This window comes from Malurus melanocephalus, unplaced genomic scaffold (genome assembly GCF_030028575.1).
Source record: "Malurus melanocephalus ecotype Western Australia unplaced genomic scaffold, MMel_1.1 scaffold_249, whole genome shotgun sequence".
Taxonomy (NCBI): domain Eukaryota; kingdom Metazoa; phylum Chordata; class Aves; order Passeriformes; family Maluridae; genus Malurus; species Malurus melanocephalus.
In genome coordinates, this window is record NW_026623481.1 from 291,117 (window position 1) to 311,436 (window position 20,320).

At 40.3% G+C, this 20,320-nt stretch overlaps 1 protein-coding gene across 1 annotated transcript in view; it reads right to left on the minus strand.

The window, feature by feature from the left end:
* Positions 1-618: 618 nt before the first annotated feature.
* The window catches only part of SUPT3H (SPT3 homolog, SAGA and STAGA complex component), a 252,745-nt gene continuing 233,043 nt past the window's right edge, over positions 619-20,320 (minus strand). The window contains exon 12 of the mRNA XM_057375428.1: positions 619-2,397. Within this exon, the coding sequence (XP_057231411.1) occupies positions 2,356-2,397 (42 nt within the window). The 3' untranslated portion in view covers positions 619-2,355. The remainder of the gene's footprint in view (positions 2,398-20,320) is intronic.

The window sequence follows — 20,320 nt, forward strand, 5'->3', positions numbered from 1 at the left end:
GCACAGGAAGTGGTGCTAAGACACACTCCAAGTGCAGTACGAGTATTACTGRTTGCATTTTTGTTCTAAACAGAGTTTAAACAAAACTCTGCAGATGAGAAAAAAAAGGTGATTACTTCCCAAAATAAGAATAAAATGTGTTAGTCCAAGATAGGGARACATAGCCTACCTTGTTTGACTCTAAATTCAGCTCCCTGACTTGTGCAAAGAAGTGAAAGGTTATTATATGGGTTTACTGGGCAAACCCAGATTTTATAAATAATTGCCTGTCAGGCTGTTCAAGATAGACAAACACACAGCAGACCAACAAAAACATGATCTGTCATATTTCTGAGAGAAATGTATGTTGAGTCTTCATTCTCTGGGACTTTATGTAGACCAGTAAAAAATAAGTGCCAGTATTTTTCCTGCTTATGCATATTTTAAAATGTAAAATCTGGGAGAGAGACAGCAACAGAAGGAATTTTGATTCCAGTACCCAGTGCCTGAAATGGTTTCTTTTCTCTGTATCCCTGCAGATCGAAACCAAATACAATAAATGCTGGTGTCCTTTTAAAAAAGTCTCRATGTTTACAGCAAGCATATAATTTTCCATGATTAAGGATGCCAACAAAAATAAAGAGTGATGATAAAAAGAAAAATTTAATCATATATTTCAAGAAGCACAGATGGAACATCAGAAAACTCCCCCCTTCCATCGTTTAATACATTGTACACATTACTTTTAGTCCTTTGCACACAGAAAATTTCCAGAAAACAGAGGCATAAGCAGATAAAAGAGAAAAGCAATTTACAAATGGCAGCGATATTGGACGTACAAAGTTCACTTTTACAATATTTCAGTTGCAAAGTGACATTTTTCAGTTTATTTTAAAAATATACATATATTTAAAGTTTTTGCAAACAGGTCCAGGAGAGCAGGACAACAAAACCACCTACAAACGACCACAAGAGCACGGAGCAGGAGTGAAAATTAAGACCTCACATACTGWGCACAAAGGAGGAGGACGGCTGCACTATATAAAAACAACATTTTGCTGTTCTCCTCTCCATCCCTTGAGTGTTCTGTATTGATTTGAGGCTTAAATTGGATTCCAAGCCTGAGCTCAGAGTAGCTGAAGAAGACCCCTGACCTGTGRGTACCACAGGGACACCAGCAGGATGTGCCAGCAGATCCTGGTGATGGGCTGAAGCAGGAGCCCTTTTCTCTGCTCAAGCATCATCGTGGTTAGCTCTATATTTGTACAGTTTTTATGGGAAGAAATGAATGTGTTTGTGAGGCCRGCAAAGGCTGGAGGAGCAGGAGATGGGAACAAGCATAGAGGCAGGGACTGAGATTTAAAAAAAAAACAAAACTTGAAAACAAACAACATTAGCTAAAATATATATAAAAAAAAGGCAAAGAGAGCTGGTTTCTTCTTTAACCAAATCCAACAGTTGTGCTGCCTTTGTCAACACCAGGGACAACATCTGCTTCCTGCAGCAAACGTTGAGCAAGTACACAATGTTAAGCCCTTGCCTAGAACCACTGAGACAGACACAGTTATTGAAATACTTCAGAATGGATTTTTCCAAATAGGGGTCCAATCCAGTGCCAAGTCACTGCAARGGCTTTTCTTGAATTTGGACAATGATGGCTTAAGCCAACACTGAGAGTTTGGGGGTGAGCACTTAGTCCCCAAAAATTCAGGTGTCTAACTGGTTGTCCACTGGTAAAGTTCAGTTTACCTGAACTTTTTCTGAATATCTTTGGGTCCAAACTTGGTATTGTTGTCATCAAAATCCCCTCACTGGATTAAACTGGGTTATACTGRGTGAACACTTATATTAATTGAGAGAATCAAGTGGAAATTAGTACAAAATAGAGGGAAATAGCTTTTATTTTTGTAAAACTCTCAAAGAAAAGTACATAACCTTTATATAACCCAATAAACCAACACAACCCAGTCTGTCTCTGTCTGGCCTCTTCCTGCCCCATCCTGCTTTACAAAAAAACATCTTTTGGAGAACATACAGACTTCCAGACACTTAAATAAAAATGACATGGCAGTCAGAGGCTGACAGCAGCTAGTCCCCTGCAAACTCCAGCATTGTCTGAACTGCATTCCTGTCCACCTACACCCTATCCCAAACATCCTGCCATTAATTAGCTAAATGTTCCAGCTAGTAAACAAGAATAACGATTGAGGGGGCTGGAAAAAGAGACAGAGACAGCCAGCAGATAGTCACAACAAACCAGCCCACTCACTGGTACATGGAGACATTGGAGYTTGTATTTTTTTTCCTTCCATGGAGGGGAAAAGAAAATCACCTTAATATAACACTGTCTTTCCTGTTGCTGCAGCCACATCCACATCAGCAGGCGAGAAAAGTCATCCCGTTCCTGCGGTAGGCACTCTGTCAGGGAAAGAGAAAATCTGCAGTGAATTATCACATCAGCTTAAACAAGAGAAGGAGGCAGAGAGAAAGGCAAGGCTTTCTTCCTGTTTTGTAGGCTATTCTGGCTGCAATCTAATAGTGTGCTTAATCTGAACATTTCTGGTGGGGAAGCTGCAAGCAACCACTTTGTCTATTAAAAAATCAGTGTGGTTAACAAGTGGTTAGTGACTCTATTTCAGGAGAGCAAGAGATAGGCAAAAACCTAACATCCTACTTTGTTAATTGCCTGCAGAACAGATGAGGCCAAAAATACATCATTATGCTGAATCTGTTTGTCCTTTATAAGCACGTGTTCTCTATTCACCATGTTCAAGAATAATTTTTAAACCATCTGAATATTCTATAAATTATTGAATAATWGCAGTTTTCCAAACTTAATTTATAGGCTGTGTCTAAACTTATATAAACAGACAGTGGTATAATTCCCACCACTCCAAACCCAAATTAATCTTAAAGACTCTCTGGTCAGTTGGAAATAATTTGATATCCCATACATTGTAACCTGGGATGAAGTGTTTCCAATGGTAAAAAAGCACAGGAGTTAAGCAGCACTTGAGAAAATAATTTTAAAAGATCCTGTGACACTGTCTCCCTAAAATAACTTTCATGCATTTTTAACAGTTCYTTCTGAATCAATATAGGAAACTATACCTTTTAATGCTACTAGAAACCCAATACTGTAAGGAGACACTCTCAGTTTAAAAAAATACTTTTTTTTTTTAATATATTAACAACATSTTTTAAAAAGCAAAGGAGTTTAAACAGTTGTGCTTTATTGGGTTCACCTTCAGCAGCCATCCTGTTTTAAAAATGAAAATGTAGTCATCTATTTCATTACAGTTAGTGCTTCGTCAGATTCATTTTGTACCTCTCCAGTCCAAGCACTTAGGAAGTGCCATATATAACCACCATTTTTAGTGGCTCTACCAATTTCCTAATTAATTTCAGCCAGATCAATTTCTCCTCTCTTAAACTAGAATTAGAGTAACACTAGGAGTAAAGGATAACCTCAAACAACTTTGGATATAAATAGCATTTATACCGAACTGTAAAGAAATCATTTCAAAACCAGCAAGGATGTATTCAGAGAGACATTTTACAGACAGTGAATATGCAAAAGGAAATATGTACAAGATGTTCATTACAGCATCCTTTACATTAACACCACACTTCAGTCTAGAGATGTAGCAGCATATGGCATTAAAGTTGAAGAGCAGAACATCAGCTCTGGGTTATACAGYCAAGACATGACAGTATCACCACAAGCAAAACACAAAATAAACCCAAAGACTCTATACCCAAACATGAAATGCCCAAAACAGACTAGCCAATAATTTTGAAAGGATCCAATATATTCCCACAACCACAAGCAGCAAGTCCAAGGCAGTTTGGATCTTCAGCTTTCCCAAATTATTATGGCTGGCATTTGAAAGTGGACGCAAAAGTAATGTTTTTAGCTCCTTGACCCCGATAGTTTTACACAGYTTTATAACCCAAGTGACAACCTTTAACACATAAACAAAATATTCAGGATTGCTCTGAAGTTTGCTTGGAGACAAATGATCCCRAGTACAAAGCTGGATCTACATGAAAGATAAAAGGTTGAATTTTGTGAAAGGAATTTTGGTTGTGAAGCAAAGTTGGGCTTGGCTGGGCTCACCTGGGAAATATGAAGTTTAACATTTTCCAACAYGGATAGTGTTGTACAGTCAGTTACATCCCTGCAAAGGTCATTTCAGAAGCCAGCTTCAGGGGAGGCAGGCTAACACCTTTGGAGAGTTGGGCACACCCACTGSTCTATATTTAGTGATATATTATAACTAGTGTGGCTATAGTTAGGATTGAAAACTATTTCCTACTTCACTCCCYGTTTCACATACTTTCAACTTTCTGAAACATTTGCCCTTGGGCTGAAATTTCCTCTGCTTTAATCTCTGCCTGAAGTTCACTTTTTTTTGGAAAGGACCAACAAAATTCCTGAAGCCATTTTGAAGTTCAGCAATAATAAAAACAACACATTTTTCCTTCCCAAGCCAAAGTGATTCTGATATATGTATATTTTATTATGGAATTCAGCAATAAATTGAACCATTTTACCCAGAAACCATCCATACCTTCAACCTCAGCATAAAGGTAACTGTTTTGAAAATTGGTGTTTCAAGAGAGGGAATTTGATTCATCCCATTCCATAACAAGATAACACTTCATTCTCATTTTGATACCTTAGTAGATAATAAAGGTTAACCTCCAAAATGCTTTTATGCAGAGCAAAAGCATTTTACAGACATCCCATCTTTCTGAGCTATACCAGATAACTTTAAGACCTATACAGCTGAATTTGTGATTCTGAAAGACAGATCTTTACATGCCAAGAATTGTGAACAGAAACAGCAAGATGTTTTTTATAAAACTCGCATGTTCATGTGCCCTTGTAAGAGTTAAGATGTATGTGGCAGACATTTAGTGTGGTTGGAGATAAWGTGGAGGGTTTGGATGACACTTCTGGGTGCTTTATGCCACTTTGGCAGCATTCAATTTTTATTTTTTTTTTAAATATGATTATTTGGCTCAGAATTACAGATAGAGGATGATGCMGGCTCTTGATGTGGGATTAAAATAGCTGTATCCATTTTGCTGGATATGTCTTGCTGTCAAGAGATAACATAAGCCCATGGTTCCTCCKGGAGCCCTTTCTGGAAAAGTATCTGCTGCATCCAAATTTCCTGTGTGTTCTCTTAAAATTTACTATCAGGCTGTGCTTTGACTTTTCCTGCGGTGAGCTGAATCTCTGCTTTGGTTGAAGTTCTATCAGCCTCTTGCTGCACCTAAAATGTGCAGGGGTGGCCAAGGGATCACCTTTTAGACAGGGGCATCACCTAACCTGGCACAAATTACACAAGTCTGCCTTCCCAGAAAGGCTTCCATGCTCTGGAAAGTTGATCTAACCTTATTTGGCTGATCTAGCCGGCACAGAAACTCTTCCTGCTCCTTGATAACACATGACAAGATTTTTCTTGCCCTACTGTGACCTTGTTGAAGGTGCAAGGACAGATTGCTGCCAACCAGAGCCAGAGGCTGCACAGGCTAGGACAATGTGAAAGCAGAAACTTGGCCTTCATCTTGCCCAGGCCACTCTTACATCTTGCTCCCATTTAGGGGAGAGCTGTGATCATTTTGCTGCTCAGTTCTTGGTTCTCAGTCCCAACCCAACCTAGCGGGTCCATCCCTGCCCATGGCAGTGGGGTTGGAACCAGATCTTGAACACCTCTTCTAACCCCAACCATTCTATGATTCTACCCCCTGAAGGCACATTGTGAAGAACCTTCTCACATCTTCTCAGGCATCCTCTGTGTCAGGACTCTCCCTTGGAAATGCTGGTCCTTCAAGCTGCCAAAGCACATTGGATTCTGATACAGRATCCTCTCTGACAATACTCTCATTATTTAATAAATGAAAGCAGGTTTTCTTTTTTCCCAACAATTTCCAACAGAAAGGAGATACAACGAAGCAGAAAAGATGAGCAGTGTTCAGTGCTGTCAGCTCCTAAAAGGAAGATCTTGCTTTGCCCTTAGTTTGGTGAAAGAATGGAAAACTAACAGCTTAAAAAGCCAGCATGGCACAAAGGACCTTGGCCAAGCAACGCCCTCATTTTCAAGAAAAATCATCCCGTTTCTACTCTCTTTTTTTTTTTTTTTTTTTTTTTTTTTTTTTTTTTGGTCCCATTTCTCTCCTGTAGTGCTAGCCCAAGGTGGTGCCATTATGAAGGACCAAAAAGAACAACCCCAAGAAACAGGCAGCAGAACTCCTGTCCTCACAGTTGGTGCCATTAAATGAAGCAGTTTAATAAACAGTTCATGGGACCAATTTAGGGATAGGTAACAATGTGTTTATTAGCATTTTAGGACCAGGAGAATGGCTTTAAACTGAAAGAGATTAGGTTCAGATTGGATACCAGGAAGAAATTATTTCCTGTGAGGGTGGTGARGCCCTGGCACAGGGTGCCCAGAGAATYTGTGACTGCCCCTGGATCCCTGGAAGTGTCCAAGGCGAGGCTGRATRGGGCTTGAAGYGCCCTGGTCTGGTGTAAAGTGTCCMTGYCCATGGCAGGGGGGTGGAACTGGATGATYTTTAAGGTCCCTTCCARYYCMAAMCMGTCTGTGATTCYATGATTCAGAAAAAAGCCCCAGCTGAACTTGTRTGAGTGCTCCTCAATGTGGGAACAGAGTAAATCAATAAACTATGACTTCTGATCAAGCACCTCAGCTAGACATGGTTTCCAGTTAACAATTTACACCAGTGCATCATTTCACAGCTGYAGCATGATGAGAAAGAATAATTTTGGCAGGAGAAAGAAACAGATGGGATTTTGAGTAGGCTGATGCTTAATTTTTATTTGGGATAAAATTTGGAAAGTATGGCGTAAAACATCTCCAGCGGGCACCCGAGACACCAAAGTTTATTGGGCCAAATCCTCCACTGGTTGAAGTCTGCAGTTCTGCTTGCATTAGAGTTAAGCACAATGTCACACTGCAGGCCTGTTGTATCACTTAGGGATGTTAAACCCTGAATTAYAGCCCCTGTGTAAGTAAGTGACAGAACAGCACTTATAAAACTTAAAGTCTCCCTTTCTTGGTGTCCTCTTGCATGTGTGTGGGCAAGTGGTTTAATTACAGTGCATAAAGTGGGATGGGAGACAGAGGCATCCAAATCAAAGAGCAAGCCCTGGCTGAGCTTCATTAGCAAACATTAATGCAAATAGGCACATCTTTTTGTGACACGCCACAGTCCTTTCCGCCTTGGGTAATTTTACTCTATTCTCTGATATTTGCATAAATGTAAATYGAACCATATGACTGTGATAAGGGACTCAGATGCAAAACTTCTTTCCATTAAATAATTCTCTTCGTGCAGCCTTACAATGTTACTGTGAAAATCGGGGAGGGTTGGATGTCAGACAGTGAGAGCCTTTATTTARGAACAGTGGAGGGAGCCCTGCCCTTTAAATAAGAGACATTCTTGGATCAGACACTGGTTGGCAGGATGGAAAAAAGGATGTAGCATTAACTTTCATTTCATTCCAAATAACCTGGAACCCATAAACCACCAAGATTCTCTAATTTTAAATCGGCTCCTTTTCTCCCTGTGTCCTCTTTCCATTTTATTTGGGGAATGTTAACTTTGAAATTTCATTAGCTTGTCATAATATCAAAATAGTCACCCCGGACAGTTTCATAATTCTTTGTACATAAAAACATCTACACAAAAACCCCTGTGATTAAAAGGTTACTCCTCTAAGTTTTCCCAGCCTGCGAGGACAAACCACATGCAAAGAAGTGTCAGCTTATTTGGAGATTAAAATAATAATTAGTTTAAGAGGCAAAGTATAAGCAACATTGTTTGAAAAAGAAAATCCATGTGTYGTTGAGAATTAGTTGCTTCTGTTTAAGTTTAAATAAATTTGTGTGGATATAAACTCTCTTTATTAAAAGCGCATCCATGTTACAAAAGAAATATAATGGMTAATTCTCCCTCCAATTTAAAACAATAGCACTGAAGGCTCTAATTCCCCAAACCCATCTTTAATCAGTAGCCAAAGCACAGATGTCTGATATTACTCAAAGGATGAGGGAGCGCTTTATGTAATGTCTTGTACATGGTGAGTAACAAATAACACCCCAAATATGTCTCTGTGGACACCCAGGTTTAGCACATTACAAACTTGTATGATCCTCTGGGTGATCTGCCCTGCTGTGTCCATGAAATCTCATGGATTTAATTTGTGATGAGGCCAGACCAATGTGCTGAGAGCTACAGCATCCATTTATCCAGTACCAGGCCTCTGGAAGGACAACCACAGCTTATGCTAGATCCCAGAAAACCTCATTCAGGTGCAAGAAACACCAACAGCTGCATTTCTCAGGTCTGTCCCCTGAGTCCTCAGCCTGGTGAGACACCAGGGACAGCAGCAGTGTCCATACCATGAGTGCCTGCCCTCAGGAAGGGGACAGAGAYCACCAGAGCACTTTGTGTAGGTGCCCATCACCAATAAAAGCACTGCTCCAACAAACCACCCAGCAACAGCTCAGAATAAAATGCTTCCCAGCAACGTCAGCTCTGGGCTTTGGTTGACCTTCTATCWGTCAGTGGTGTAAACCTTTTAAAAAATTGTTTTAAACTGGGTGCAGTATATAGGAATAGGACATATCCAAGATGGATCATCCAAGTCTGTTAAAGAACATAGCATAGATCTCAACTACCCAACTTTTTTATTGTTGTTGTCTGCTTTTGGAATATATTACATTCCCAAGGCTGGTGGAAATGTAGGATCACTGGAAAACAAGGACTAAATGAGTTTCTCAAACACCTCGTGCAGTACCACCAGTGCATGGAGAACAAAATRTAGGGCTTGTACTGCTGTCCTCCAAATAATTTGGCCAAATTTGCAATGCTGCAGTTAACCAGCAAATGCTGTTCTCAGGGCTGGGCTGGTATTGTAAGAAAGAAAAACAAGGCAAAAGGATCATGGCTTCTGTTGCAGCAAGAACTGGGGTGTGGGAGMKWMKCTCCCACACCCCAGTGGTGTCTGCCAAGAGAAAAAAAGAACAAAATTGGTGGAGAGAGAGGGATCATTTTAAGTCTCTCAGAGGGCACTGTAAACAGTGGAGAAAGAAGGAAAAAACGGAACTACAAAACAATACTTGGCAGCCAGCTTTGCAAAACAAACATATTTTCACAAAGCTCTTCCCATCACTGCCACCAGCTCTAATGGGCTTTATTTGTCTGAGAGCAWGAAACCCTTTTTAATTGTCAGAGGGAAGGCGCCGCTGCTTCACACACTGATAGAAATTCCTCTCCTGAGCCCTACTTCAACTGCACGCTGCTCTCYGCTCACAGCCAGGGAGAGGAATTCCTTCCCCCAGGCTGCAAAACCTGTAGCTGGGCTCCATCACCACTCCTCCCTGGACAGCATCAGCTGCTTCTCCTGTGGAGCAAGTTGAAATGCAGCCAGTTCCTCCTGCCGTGGGTCTAATGGGCCATAACTGTCTGCCCAGGACAYGCTGCTGGCACAGCACACAGCAGGTCTCCACGAGGCACCAGACCTTGATGGATAKGACCTGCTGGAATCCAGCATAATTGGGAAAGTTTAATCCCCACCCCCATCAAAAGGGATATGCAGTGGTTCCTGAGTGTCCCTGATCTCCTCAAGAGCAGTGCAATTAGTTCACTTATAATTTTACTGCCTCACGTCAAACTGGTCAAAACACCTCTAGTTGCTCAAGGGTCAAACTCTCGTCTCCTGATGTGTCTCAACTCGCTGCTTTAGCTGTATGGCAGCAATAATGTGCACAGGCAACTTTATTACGTCTGAGAATTAAATTAAAACTGGAAGTCTTGAGAGTTTAGGTATGGTTGGACAMGGMAACCTCTGGTATATGACTCAGGGCRCTGCACAGTCACAGCACTCCCATGTGAAAATATACCACTAACAACAAAAAACACTTTCAACCTGAGAGCAATTCAGTCTCAAACAACCTGGATGGCTCCCTGTCTCCAGGGACGACATTTTTAAGGTTTTCTTCTACTGCTGTAAAAGCTCAGGGTTTGTTTGGTTTTTTTTTTTTTCTGTAGGAAGTGTCAGAAGAGGTTAAATTCTCCCTCTGTGCCACTAATGCTCGTGAGCTCATCATAGGAGCTAAAGAGCAAATTTATTTGGAAACAATATGGTGTGGTACAGTCGTCTGAGTACAAGGGCAGGAGCCAGGGCTGGGCTCTACTCCCAGCTCTGACACTTTCTTGCTGTGTGGCCTCAGACAAACCACTTAGTGCCTCTGTGCTTCAATTTCTCCAGCCTTTGAAACAGAAATACTATCACTCACTGAAAACCATTTTTTGAGGATTGCTTGATTAGAGAGCTAATACACGACAATTTGAATACATTGTTCACAATACCATAATTATAATTTTCATTACATTGTAACTTCTATTGTAAGTACCAGATGTACAGAAACGGATGCTGAAATTGGCAGCTATTGCATAGTGTGGACTGGGTATGACTTTGAAATTAAATTATTCGGATMAAACAAGACAATTCACCCACATTATTTCCCTTAAAACTGGTGAAATTGTAATCAAAAGCTGCTTCTAATGATGTTTTGCAACACACTTCACCCCACCTCCCAAAAGCATCCTGCGAACGCTCTGTGCAGAGGGCATGGCACCTCTGCTCTCCCTTTGATTCAACGAAGGATTTCAGTGGGGAACTGAGAGCCCAACCAACAGCTCAGGTCTGTAAAGAGAGGAATTTTCTCAGGCTCTGAGGCCCTTTGCTGGTGGCAGCAGTGGGGTAGGGCCACTTCTCGCCCTGCTCAGCCCTGACTGATGTGCTCTGTCTGCAGCGGGGCGCCGGCGCACCGGAGCGGTGGGAGGTAAGAGGAATTAAGGTAATGCATCAGTGGTTGCCAGTGAAGGAGATGGGAAGAGAGGGGGAAAAAAAAAAGGCAAAAAAAAAGGCAAAAGAAATATACTATTTCAATCAAAGTCTGAAATTTGTAGAAGTGGTTTTGGTCTCAATATAGAAAAAATATTTATCCAAGAAACTCCTACTCGGGTGCGAACATCCTACTTCTAGTGGGATTTTGTTTGGCAAAGTGCTGTGAAAGAGTGGAAGCTAATACAGAACATGTCTATAAACAAATATATTTATTTAGTACAGATTGACACATTCACYAGAGTATTTCAGTGATTACACGTGTAAAACTATTTCCTATAGTGGTTTCCTTTTGTGATTCTGCTAATTTATTCAATCCACCCCATTTTCATGCATTGAATGTTATGAGCCATTTCAGCCACCCAGACTGAAACACGTTTGGAGACTACACGCCTGTTTTTTCATTTCATCATCTACACATAATTATTTGGTGATATTAGGAATTTGAGCTCAAATGGAAGYCAACCAACATTTTAATAGCTTAAAAATCACACAAAATGAAGTCTGCCCTGAGGTTAATGAATAGGAGCCAAATCTTGAGGCTGTTGCTCAGTTTTTACTCACTCCTTATTCAGGCAAAAGTTGAATCAATTGTAGCTGGACTGATTAAAACCAGAAGAACATATATTTGGACCTTTCTCTCAGGTAAAACTGAATAAATTACCTAGGATTAGGCTGCAGAATGGCATCCAATCGATCTTTCACATGTATTTCTGCAACACGCCGGAGAAAAAATCCAAGTGCTRAGGTGGTTTAACCAGTTAAACCAATATTTTAGCAGCAGAATAAATTATTATACACTACCAGGTTTTATGACATTTATATTAGAAATAGCTCTGAATCAAAACAGGTTTCCTGGTCCCTCCTGGACTTCTAAAAATCAGGATTAAATTCAAATTTAAAAAATGGCTCACTAAGTACAAAAGACAAATGCCCTCGTCATTCAAAACAAAGCTCCATCCTTAATTTGAACTTTAATCCAGSCATGTATTGATACAAGTATTTGATTTTTAATGATGGCATTTGTGATTTAGGAAATTAAAGGTCATTCTTTATTTACATGCAGGATGACCTACTCCTTTTGCAAAGAAAGCAATTTGCCTGTAAAAAACACAAAACAGAGCAGTTAATTCCTTTGAACAGTTAACACTTCACTAGTAATTGGTGATAATCACAGAAGGATGTTTCTCCCTTAAGTCACAACCCATTTAAGTTTTGGGCCAGTCTTGGCAAAGTAGTGACACATTTATCCCATTCAAGACAGACTTAAGCACGAGGATTCAGAAAATAAAGGAGCATGAATGACTGATTTATTCAATATACGCAAAGCAAATAATAGAAGGAAAAAATGAATAACAAGAATGAAGTGCTCAATGCGCAGATGTGGCACTTGGGGACTGGGTTTMGTGCTGGGCTTGGCASTRCTGGGTTAATGCTTGGATTCAATGACCTTARAGGGCTTTTCCTACCTAAATGATTCTGTGATTTGTGAAAAACATCAGATCCCATCTGGGTCTGGGTGACAGTGGCCCTGCTCACTATCTTCTGACAGCCTGCAGTTAGATCTCAATGCTGAAATATGCTGAGCACATGAAGAGCTGGACTTGGGGATGGCTCCGTTTGTAAAGGAGAGAGTCGGGACATGTCCTTCCCTGCCACCCCTCACACTTGTCCTGTTCTCCCCAGCACTTCCTACCTGCAGGACAGACAAACTCTTTCCTGTGTTTAGCAGGGTCTAATGAGCACACACCATGCCAGTGACACACTGGSAGTATGGGAACACTGCTCAAAGCCTCACATGCTCCTGCACTGGGCAGTCTGCACGGAGGAGAGCCTTGCACTTTCAAAGAGCTGCTGGCAAGTTCTGAGCTGCAAGAATGGGCCAAGGAACCTGGGATCCTAAGGAAGGCTTGGCTTTTTGTTATATTGTATTTTTTACAATGACATTATATCCACAATCATACGTCAGAAAAGCTGGTTCACAAGCGGAGAGAGAATTCAAGTCTATCTAACATGCAGCTCAASTTATCTTTAATCTTTCTAAATGTCTTTCTATCCATCTGTTCCTTACCTGCCTAATACCTTGGCCAACCAGCCCAGGGATGGTTGTTCAGAATAGCAAGATTCCAAAATGTCCCTCCTAGAACTGATTAAAAATTCCTTTTGGTAGTTTCTGATTGATTGTTGTGGGCAGGGGGTGGGCAAATAATATTTACTTTGTGAAGCAAATTAAATAACTCGACACACTCAGAACTTTCATGCTATGCCCCCCTCCACAGACCTAATTTCAAATGTCACTTCCTATGGCACATGTTACTTAAATGAAACTTTTTTTGAAATGCAAGGACAGACCAATGCCATCAACAAYATCTCAGTGGTCTGACCCATCACATCAAACTCTCTTTTCTTCTTTACCACATCTCATCTTTTTCCCTTGTATCCAGTTTACAAGCAGACACACATTTATATGCACATCTACAAAAATGATACTCGTCTGAAAACAAACTGGCCAGGCCACGAGATTCTTCTGGCTGATTGCCATTGTTCAGTCACTAAATATGGGCTTAGGAATAGGGAGATGGATTACTCGCTTGCAACCCCACCATGGGCTTTTCATGATATCACAGMCCATATTTTTTTAATAACATCGAGGAATATCTAAATCCTGTATGGAAGTTTTTTCATACGTACTTCTTTGATGTTAGAACATTTTGATTTGTGTGCATGCTGACACCAGAACATCTCGATTACTKCATGTTCATTTATCAGAGAGTGCAGGGTCGATCCCCTTTGGGTGTGCAATTATTGTATCAAATAGGTAACTTGGGCTAATCATTTTGACAGCAATGYCCACACTTCCAGTGGCTGCAAATGCAAGAACATGAAATAATTACTGCAAATGAAAAGTTAGGTCTCATTAAATGTTATTGTTAACTAAAACTCTGAAAGAGTTTCTATTTAAAAAGCACTGAGGTGGTATGGGAAGTAACTGAGCCCCAAACCTAGAACACATTGCAGTTCCTGGATTTAAAGCTAAYGGGACCCAGTGGATCCAGGCTTCAGCAAAGAGAAAGCGTGTTGTCTCCATCACATTATTTATTGTAATGGTGTAATTCCCTTTTCCTTTGTTTCTCCTCTTCCCCCCAGCAGAATGGCTGTTGGTAAGATGGGAATTTGAAAGCCAGGTTTTCATCTCTCCAGTAGCTCTGAATTTCCGGGCTTTTGTGGACTGAAATCAGACCCTGAAGTCGTTTATGTGCATTTTGTTTTGGGTAATTGACATTAATTTTTAGGTTGCATCACCGACATCAGTCAGCACTGCTCTCAGAGGACTWGAGTTAAGGGGCCACAATAAAAGGGCACGATATTGTTTCTTTTGTTTTATTTTCRGAGCACTTTGACTACTCTATACTTTTCCAGTTGATGTTGCATTCTTTTTTGGGTGAGACAGTTTAAAACAGTACTCACTGTCTCGTTTAAAAGAATACTTTGGCATTAGGGTGAGTGTCTGGCTGCAGAGACTGGGACAGTCAACRCTGGTAAAAATCCAACTTGATACCTTTTGTCTACGTAACACTTTGAAGAAAYCATGAAATGGCAACACATTTCTTTAGAGAGAACTCTCCTGCCCATTACAGATGTTTCCCATATGCTAAGGGGAAGGTTGGTCCCTGCCCCCTCCACTCATCAGTGTTCTCACATCGTAGCAGGAATCTACAAAGACAACACGGCTGTAAGTGACACCRCACAGAAGCCTCCAGCAGTACACACTGCCAAGGAAGAAGCTGATTTTCATTGTCAGGGCAGGAATAAACTCCATTGCAGCCCATTGTTGGGGAGGATTTTGGCTCTTCAGCTTCCCATTTCACCAGTGTATGGCACAAAAACCAAGAGAAGTGGCCAAGAGAAGCCAGACTAGGATTCAGATGCTAAAAGGATGAGACGGAGAAGTAATCTCTGATTAAATCAGTAGAAATTACTGCAGATTATCATGCTGGTGGCTTCAAYACCTTCYCCCTCAAACCCTCATGGGTGGATAGGAAAATTCTTTCTAACACAAGATTGAAATTTTTAGAGAAAAAGGCACTCCAATGGAGCTAAACTCTATTTTTTGGATGTGGGGACACAGTTAAATACACAGGTTCACAGGTACATCTTGATAACAGCCACTGGGTGGAGAATTGACCTGTCACCTCATATTTTGCCAAGGAGTTTATCACCCCAGGTGTACTCAAGATGTTCTGCCTTTCATAAATCCCAAGACTTTTTTGGATGCTGTTGCTATTTGGAGCTATTCTAACACTGAATGCAGGTGTGACTTTCTGAGAGTTTAGTAAGTAATTGTGGCATTTGGTCATGTCATTCATTCCTTTCCCAAAACACAAAGTTATCTCAAAAGTAAACTAAACTTCAAAATAAATAAATAAGAATCTGATTTTAAAAAAATCCTAACTTTTGATTATTTCCTTTTGGTTTTAGACAAGGTATGGAACCATCTCTAATAGTCTATATTAAATTTATAATGGACCGTTGTTTCTTCATGCCARCCAATCTTGGTAATACACATTCATACTAATTGGCATATTTTGCCATTAGTTATTATATATTATTGCATAATAGTAATATAATATCTAACATTTCTACAAAATGAATGTTAATGCTGAGATTTTGAAAGCCAACTACTGATCCTAGTTGGCCATTTCACCAGCAGCTATGTGGCTAAAACCTTATGCAGACTCAGAAATAAASCTTTAATATTATCTACTTAAACTTTTCTCCTTTGCTTTTTCTCATTACTTCCTGCTCAGCTTTCTAAAATGTACACCACTATTAACTCATTTCTTAGAAAATACAAGATATTCCCCCATAACCTGAAATATTTTCATTTTCTTTTCTCATCATATTTTCCTGTTCACCTTTTTCTGTTCCTCATAACAGCATTTTATTACCAGCTCTGCTCTGTTTGACTTCAATTAAATCCATCCTTCAATTTATCTCCTGTCTTTGCCCTTCAGTTCCATTTATTCACCCTTTGGTTTCCAGCCCATTCTCCCATCTTTCCATAACTCATCATTTCCACTCACTTTTGACCAACTCATCTTGGTCTCTGTTGTTTTTCTTTCCAACCTGATTTCTGCAGGCCCTTGTCTCTTACCAACATCAGCTCCTCTATAAAGAAGCAAAAGGCTTCTGTATCTTAAAATAATTCCATCCAAAGTTTACTTCATCCTCTCCCAACCAYATTAGGGGTCTACAACTATATCTACAGTTGTTGCAGAAACCTTAGAAAACCAGATCAACTGCATGTTGAAGGACACATGAAGAGTTTTGACAATACCAAAGATTCCATTGCCCACACAGGAGAGGAATTTGGTGTTTGTGAACAGGAGCAGGAGAACCCTAAGCACCAATTTGGAGCAGCCAGCAGTTGGCACTCAGGGCACAACAGAGCCCCTGAAAGCTTGGAGGAGCTTTCATACTCCCCACAAACTAAAGTCCAATCTTGGCTATTAAATACAAATCAAGCATGTATTTTCTCTTTCTTTTTTTTTCCTTTCCCCTGTAATTTTTCAGTTTACTTAAGAAAAAGAAAGAAAGAAAGAGAAAAATAAGAGGAGGCTTCTCACCACCTTGATGTCACAGAGAAGCCTGCTGGTGCCCAGTCCATTGAAGRAATTGCTGAAAACCACTTCACCTTTGTGGGAACATCCTCCTGGTGAAAGGCTGGGCTTTCTATCCCAGAAATGGTGACATGAGGTTTGCTGAGAGTGGATGAACTCTCAAGTCATCATTACCAGCATTTTTTTTTAATCCTTGATAAATTGGTGTCACTTAGTGTCACTTAATTGCTCCATATTTCCTTCACTTGTCTTTAGCTAAGCATGATTGAACTCAACATGCATGACTGAGTCTCCCAGAGCCCTTAGCAAATGAAGAGGTATTGCAGCAGAGTGTGTTCTGGGGTGTCATTTATTCCTCCAGGAGTGCTGTTGATGGAGTGAATCATTGATGCTGGGTCTCTGTGAACCACTGCTCTCTGCTATGGGGAGGAAATTCTTTCATCCTCAAGAAAAAAAACACTTTTTCCATGTGGTATTTCTGAGAGGTGTTAAAGAGAAAAAAAATGGGGACAAGAAAATATAATAAATAAATAAATTTAAAAAATAAATAACTAGATAAATGGCTAGATAAAAAGACAGAGTAAAACCTCTTGGTCTTGATCTGGAAGAGAAGAGARCTGCAGATTCAGCTTTGGCTTTCGAAACAATTGGGCCAGGGAGCCAAATGGAGGGTGCATTTTTGTCTTGTGGGCAAATTTTATCAGGCACCAGGCAGAGTCAACCAACCAATTACTCACAGGCCACTTGCCCAGTCTGAAAAGGGAACAATTTTCAGTCTTTGACAGATTGGACTTGAACAGGCACCAGAAGTGAAAGCATCTATTGTCCATTATCCATCCCAGCCCCAAGACTTCCAATTTCTCATTTACCATGTAGCCTGTTCAGAAAAGGTTTGTCAAGCAACAGCCTCTCTAAACAAATTACATYGAAATTCCTTATACTGTGCCACATACTTGACTTGCTGTTCCAAAAAGAGCCACATAATAAGTTCCTAACAAGGACACTGGTTATTAAAGCACTCTCGATTTTCTAGGTCAAAGAGGTGAAAGGCAAAGTCAAAATAATTGAAATAAAATATTCTATAAATCATGGGTGTTTACTTACAAAAAAATAAAGATATGAAGAGACCTGCTGTGACACCAACCAAAACTCAGCTAACTATTAAGAATTACCATATTCTTGATGAAAGCAAAATTTAAGGCACCAGARTTGGCTTTTGGAAATACCCAAACAGTTCAAAACCAAACAAAGCTTAGAAGAAACCGGATCCTTCTTTCTTTTCCCACTTCTTCCTCCAAAATGTGTGAGACAGACATGGCAAAGAAATACACTGGTAATGCTGTTCCTCTTTTACTCACTTAAATGTGAATTTTTAAACATATACGTTTGCTGAGGTAACACAGGCACTCAAATGAGAAGTGCAAAAGTTCTTAATGCATTTTGTGAAAAAGAAATTTTTTAGAATTGCCATCTGTATCTCCTAMTTTTGAGAAGCATTAAGATCTGAGCTTTCTGAAAAGAACTTTCTATCATCTCAGTATGTTTTGAGACATTCTTTTTCACAGTGCTGCATCTTTAAATCAGTAGACAAGAAAGATATTTTTTGCTGCAGTTTTCTTCTTTAGGGGACACCTCTTATTTGTCAACTTCTCAAATGTGTTTGAAYCCACATTTACTGTGAAGATTAATACAGTTCATCAATTTTTTTCAAGGAACATGAACATGTATTCTTTGTCAAGAATACAGCTGGAAACATCTCCCATTTCTTAGTTTTCTAAGTTTTTATCCATAATGATGATTTTGCAGTGGTTCAGTAAAACTTATTGAGAATGTACATGCACTTAGGTAATAAAATCATGGAATCACAAAATAGTTTGTGCTGGGAGAGACCTTACAGCTCGTCTCATTCCACCCCCTGCCATGGGCAGGGACACCTTCATCTAGGCCAGGCTTCTTGTTGATATAAAAAAAAAAAAAAAAAAAAAAAAATGAAGAGGCAGATTGAGGATCTAAAAGGAGTGCAAAGGTGCTGCAATCCGGCCCAGTACAAGTGACATGGTGAAGTGAGAAGGAAGTGGGTAAAAACAGCCGTGGATGCTCCCATCCCATCAAGACTCAGAGCAGTCACTGTTGGTGGGCTCCAGAGACCCCCAGATGTGATCCTGCCCCCACCCCACACTTCCTGGCAACAAAAACAAACAAAAAAAAAAAAAAAGAAAACAGTTGGGGTTGGCTGTGGTACCACTTGCCTTCCTTCTGGGTGAATCCAGAGAAGGCAGGGATCASGATAAATTATAGGTCCCTGCAGAAGCTCTGTGTGTTTCTGTTGACGCCATCTGGAAGCRGTGGTAACACCACTATTAGTGGAGGCGTTACTACAGAGGATCTGCCGCCTCTATTAAAACCAGCCATGCTGTGTGCTGGCTCATGATGCATGTTTGCTCTAATTTCCTCCCTGACATTTCATTCCTAAAGCTGTCAATATCCCGTTAACCTTCCTGGCACTGAAATTCTAAAACCGAGTCCTGTTTCAGCTCTGATTTTGAATCTCAGTTGTGATAAGCAATACCAAAGGCTARGTTTACAATACACAGTTGGCCTGATTTTAATCATGATATAGGTGGTGGGGATTCTTTTCTCACTTACGCACATCATAAAGCAGAAATACAACAATGTGATATGCTAAAATTAATTCCTTAATTTGACAGAAAAAGCTAATGTTCTTTACTGGTAATTGACAGCTCAGTCCTGCAGATTTCAAAGGCCAGAAGTGTCCTGTAATCAGGGGAATTGCTCACTCAGTTCTTACAGTTTAAAGTCAGAAGGGAAAATTAGATCATCTAGTCTGACCTCCCGCATGCCACAGACCACAGAATTTCAGCCARTTGCCCTTATTTTGGGCCAGTAACCAGTTTAACAAAAGCACATTTTCCAGAAATTCATTTGACCTCCACTTRGAGTCATCAAGAACCAGACAATGCAGAACTTCACTTGGTACTTTGTTCCAGTGTTAATTGCCTTGTGCCTTATTTCTAAGTAGAATTTCTCTGGTATTACTTTTCTACATAAATACAAGTTACAAGAACAGCAATTACAACTGTCTCCACAATAATGGTGACATTAATGTGAAATGAACACRTCCAAGTGGGATGTTAAGAAGCGTTTTGGCCACATGCACAGAAAAATTTAAGTACCAGCTGATCCAGATGAGCCCATTATTGGATTTACTGAGATGTCTGAGTCAGGTACAAAAGGATACATCAATGGAAGCATTTTAGTTTGGATCAGGSGTGAGCTTTTGAAACAAATCCTCTATTCATTCTCACTTATTGCACATCATTTTGTGTTGTAGCATGACTTCAGAGCACACCACTGGTCTCTTTTTTGGATAAATGCWAATCAAAAKATGCTCCAACCAGTAACAGGCAMTCASTCCACAARGYCAGACTAGACCCAGTTCCAGACTGMAAGTAATCCCCACTGAAACGTTCATTGTGTGCATGGAGGGTGAGCACCAACTATTTGTCTTCTACACAACCGCTCCTATTTGTACTGGCGGCAAAAACACAGAATCGTGGAATCATAGAAAGGTTTGGGTTGAAAAGGACCTTAAAGCTCCAACCCTCTTCCATGGGCAGGGAMACCTTCCACTAGACCAGATCACTTGATCACAGCCTGATTCTTAAAATTCCTAAAGCAGTAACAGCCTAATTCCCCAGTTTTATGGAACCCCATGCTAGCAGCAGTAGAGAACACTAAATCAAGATTTAGC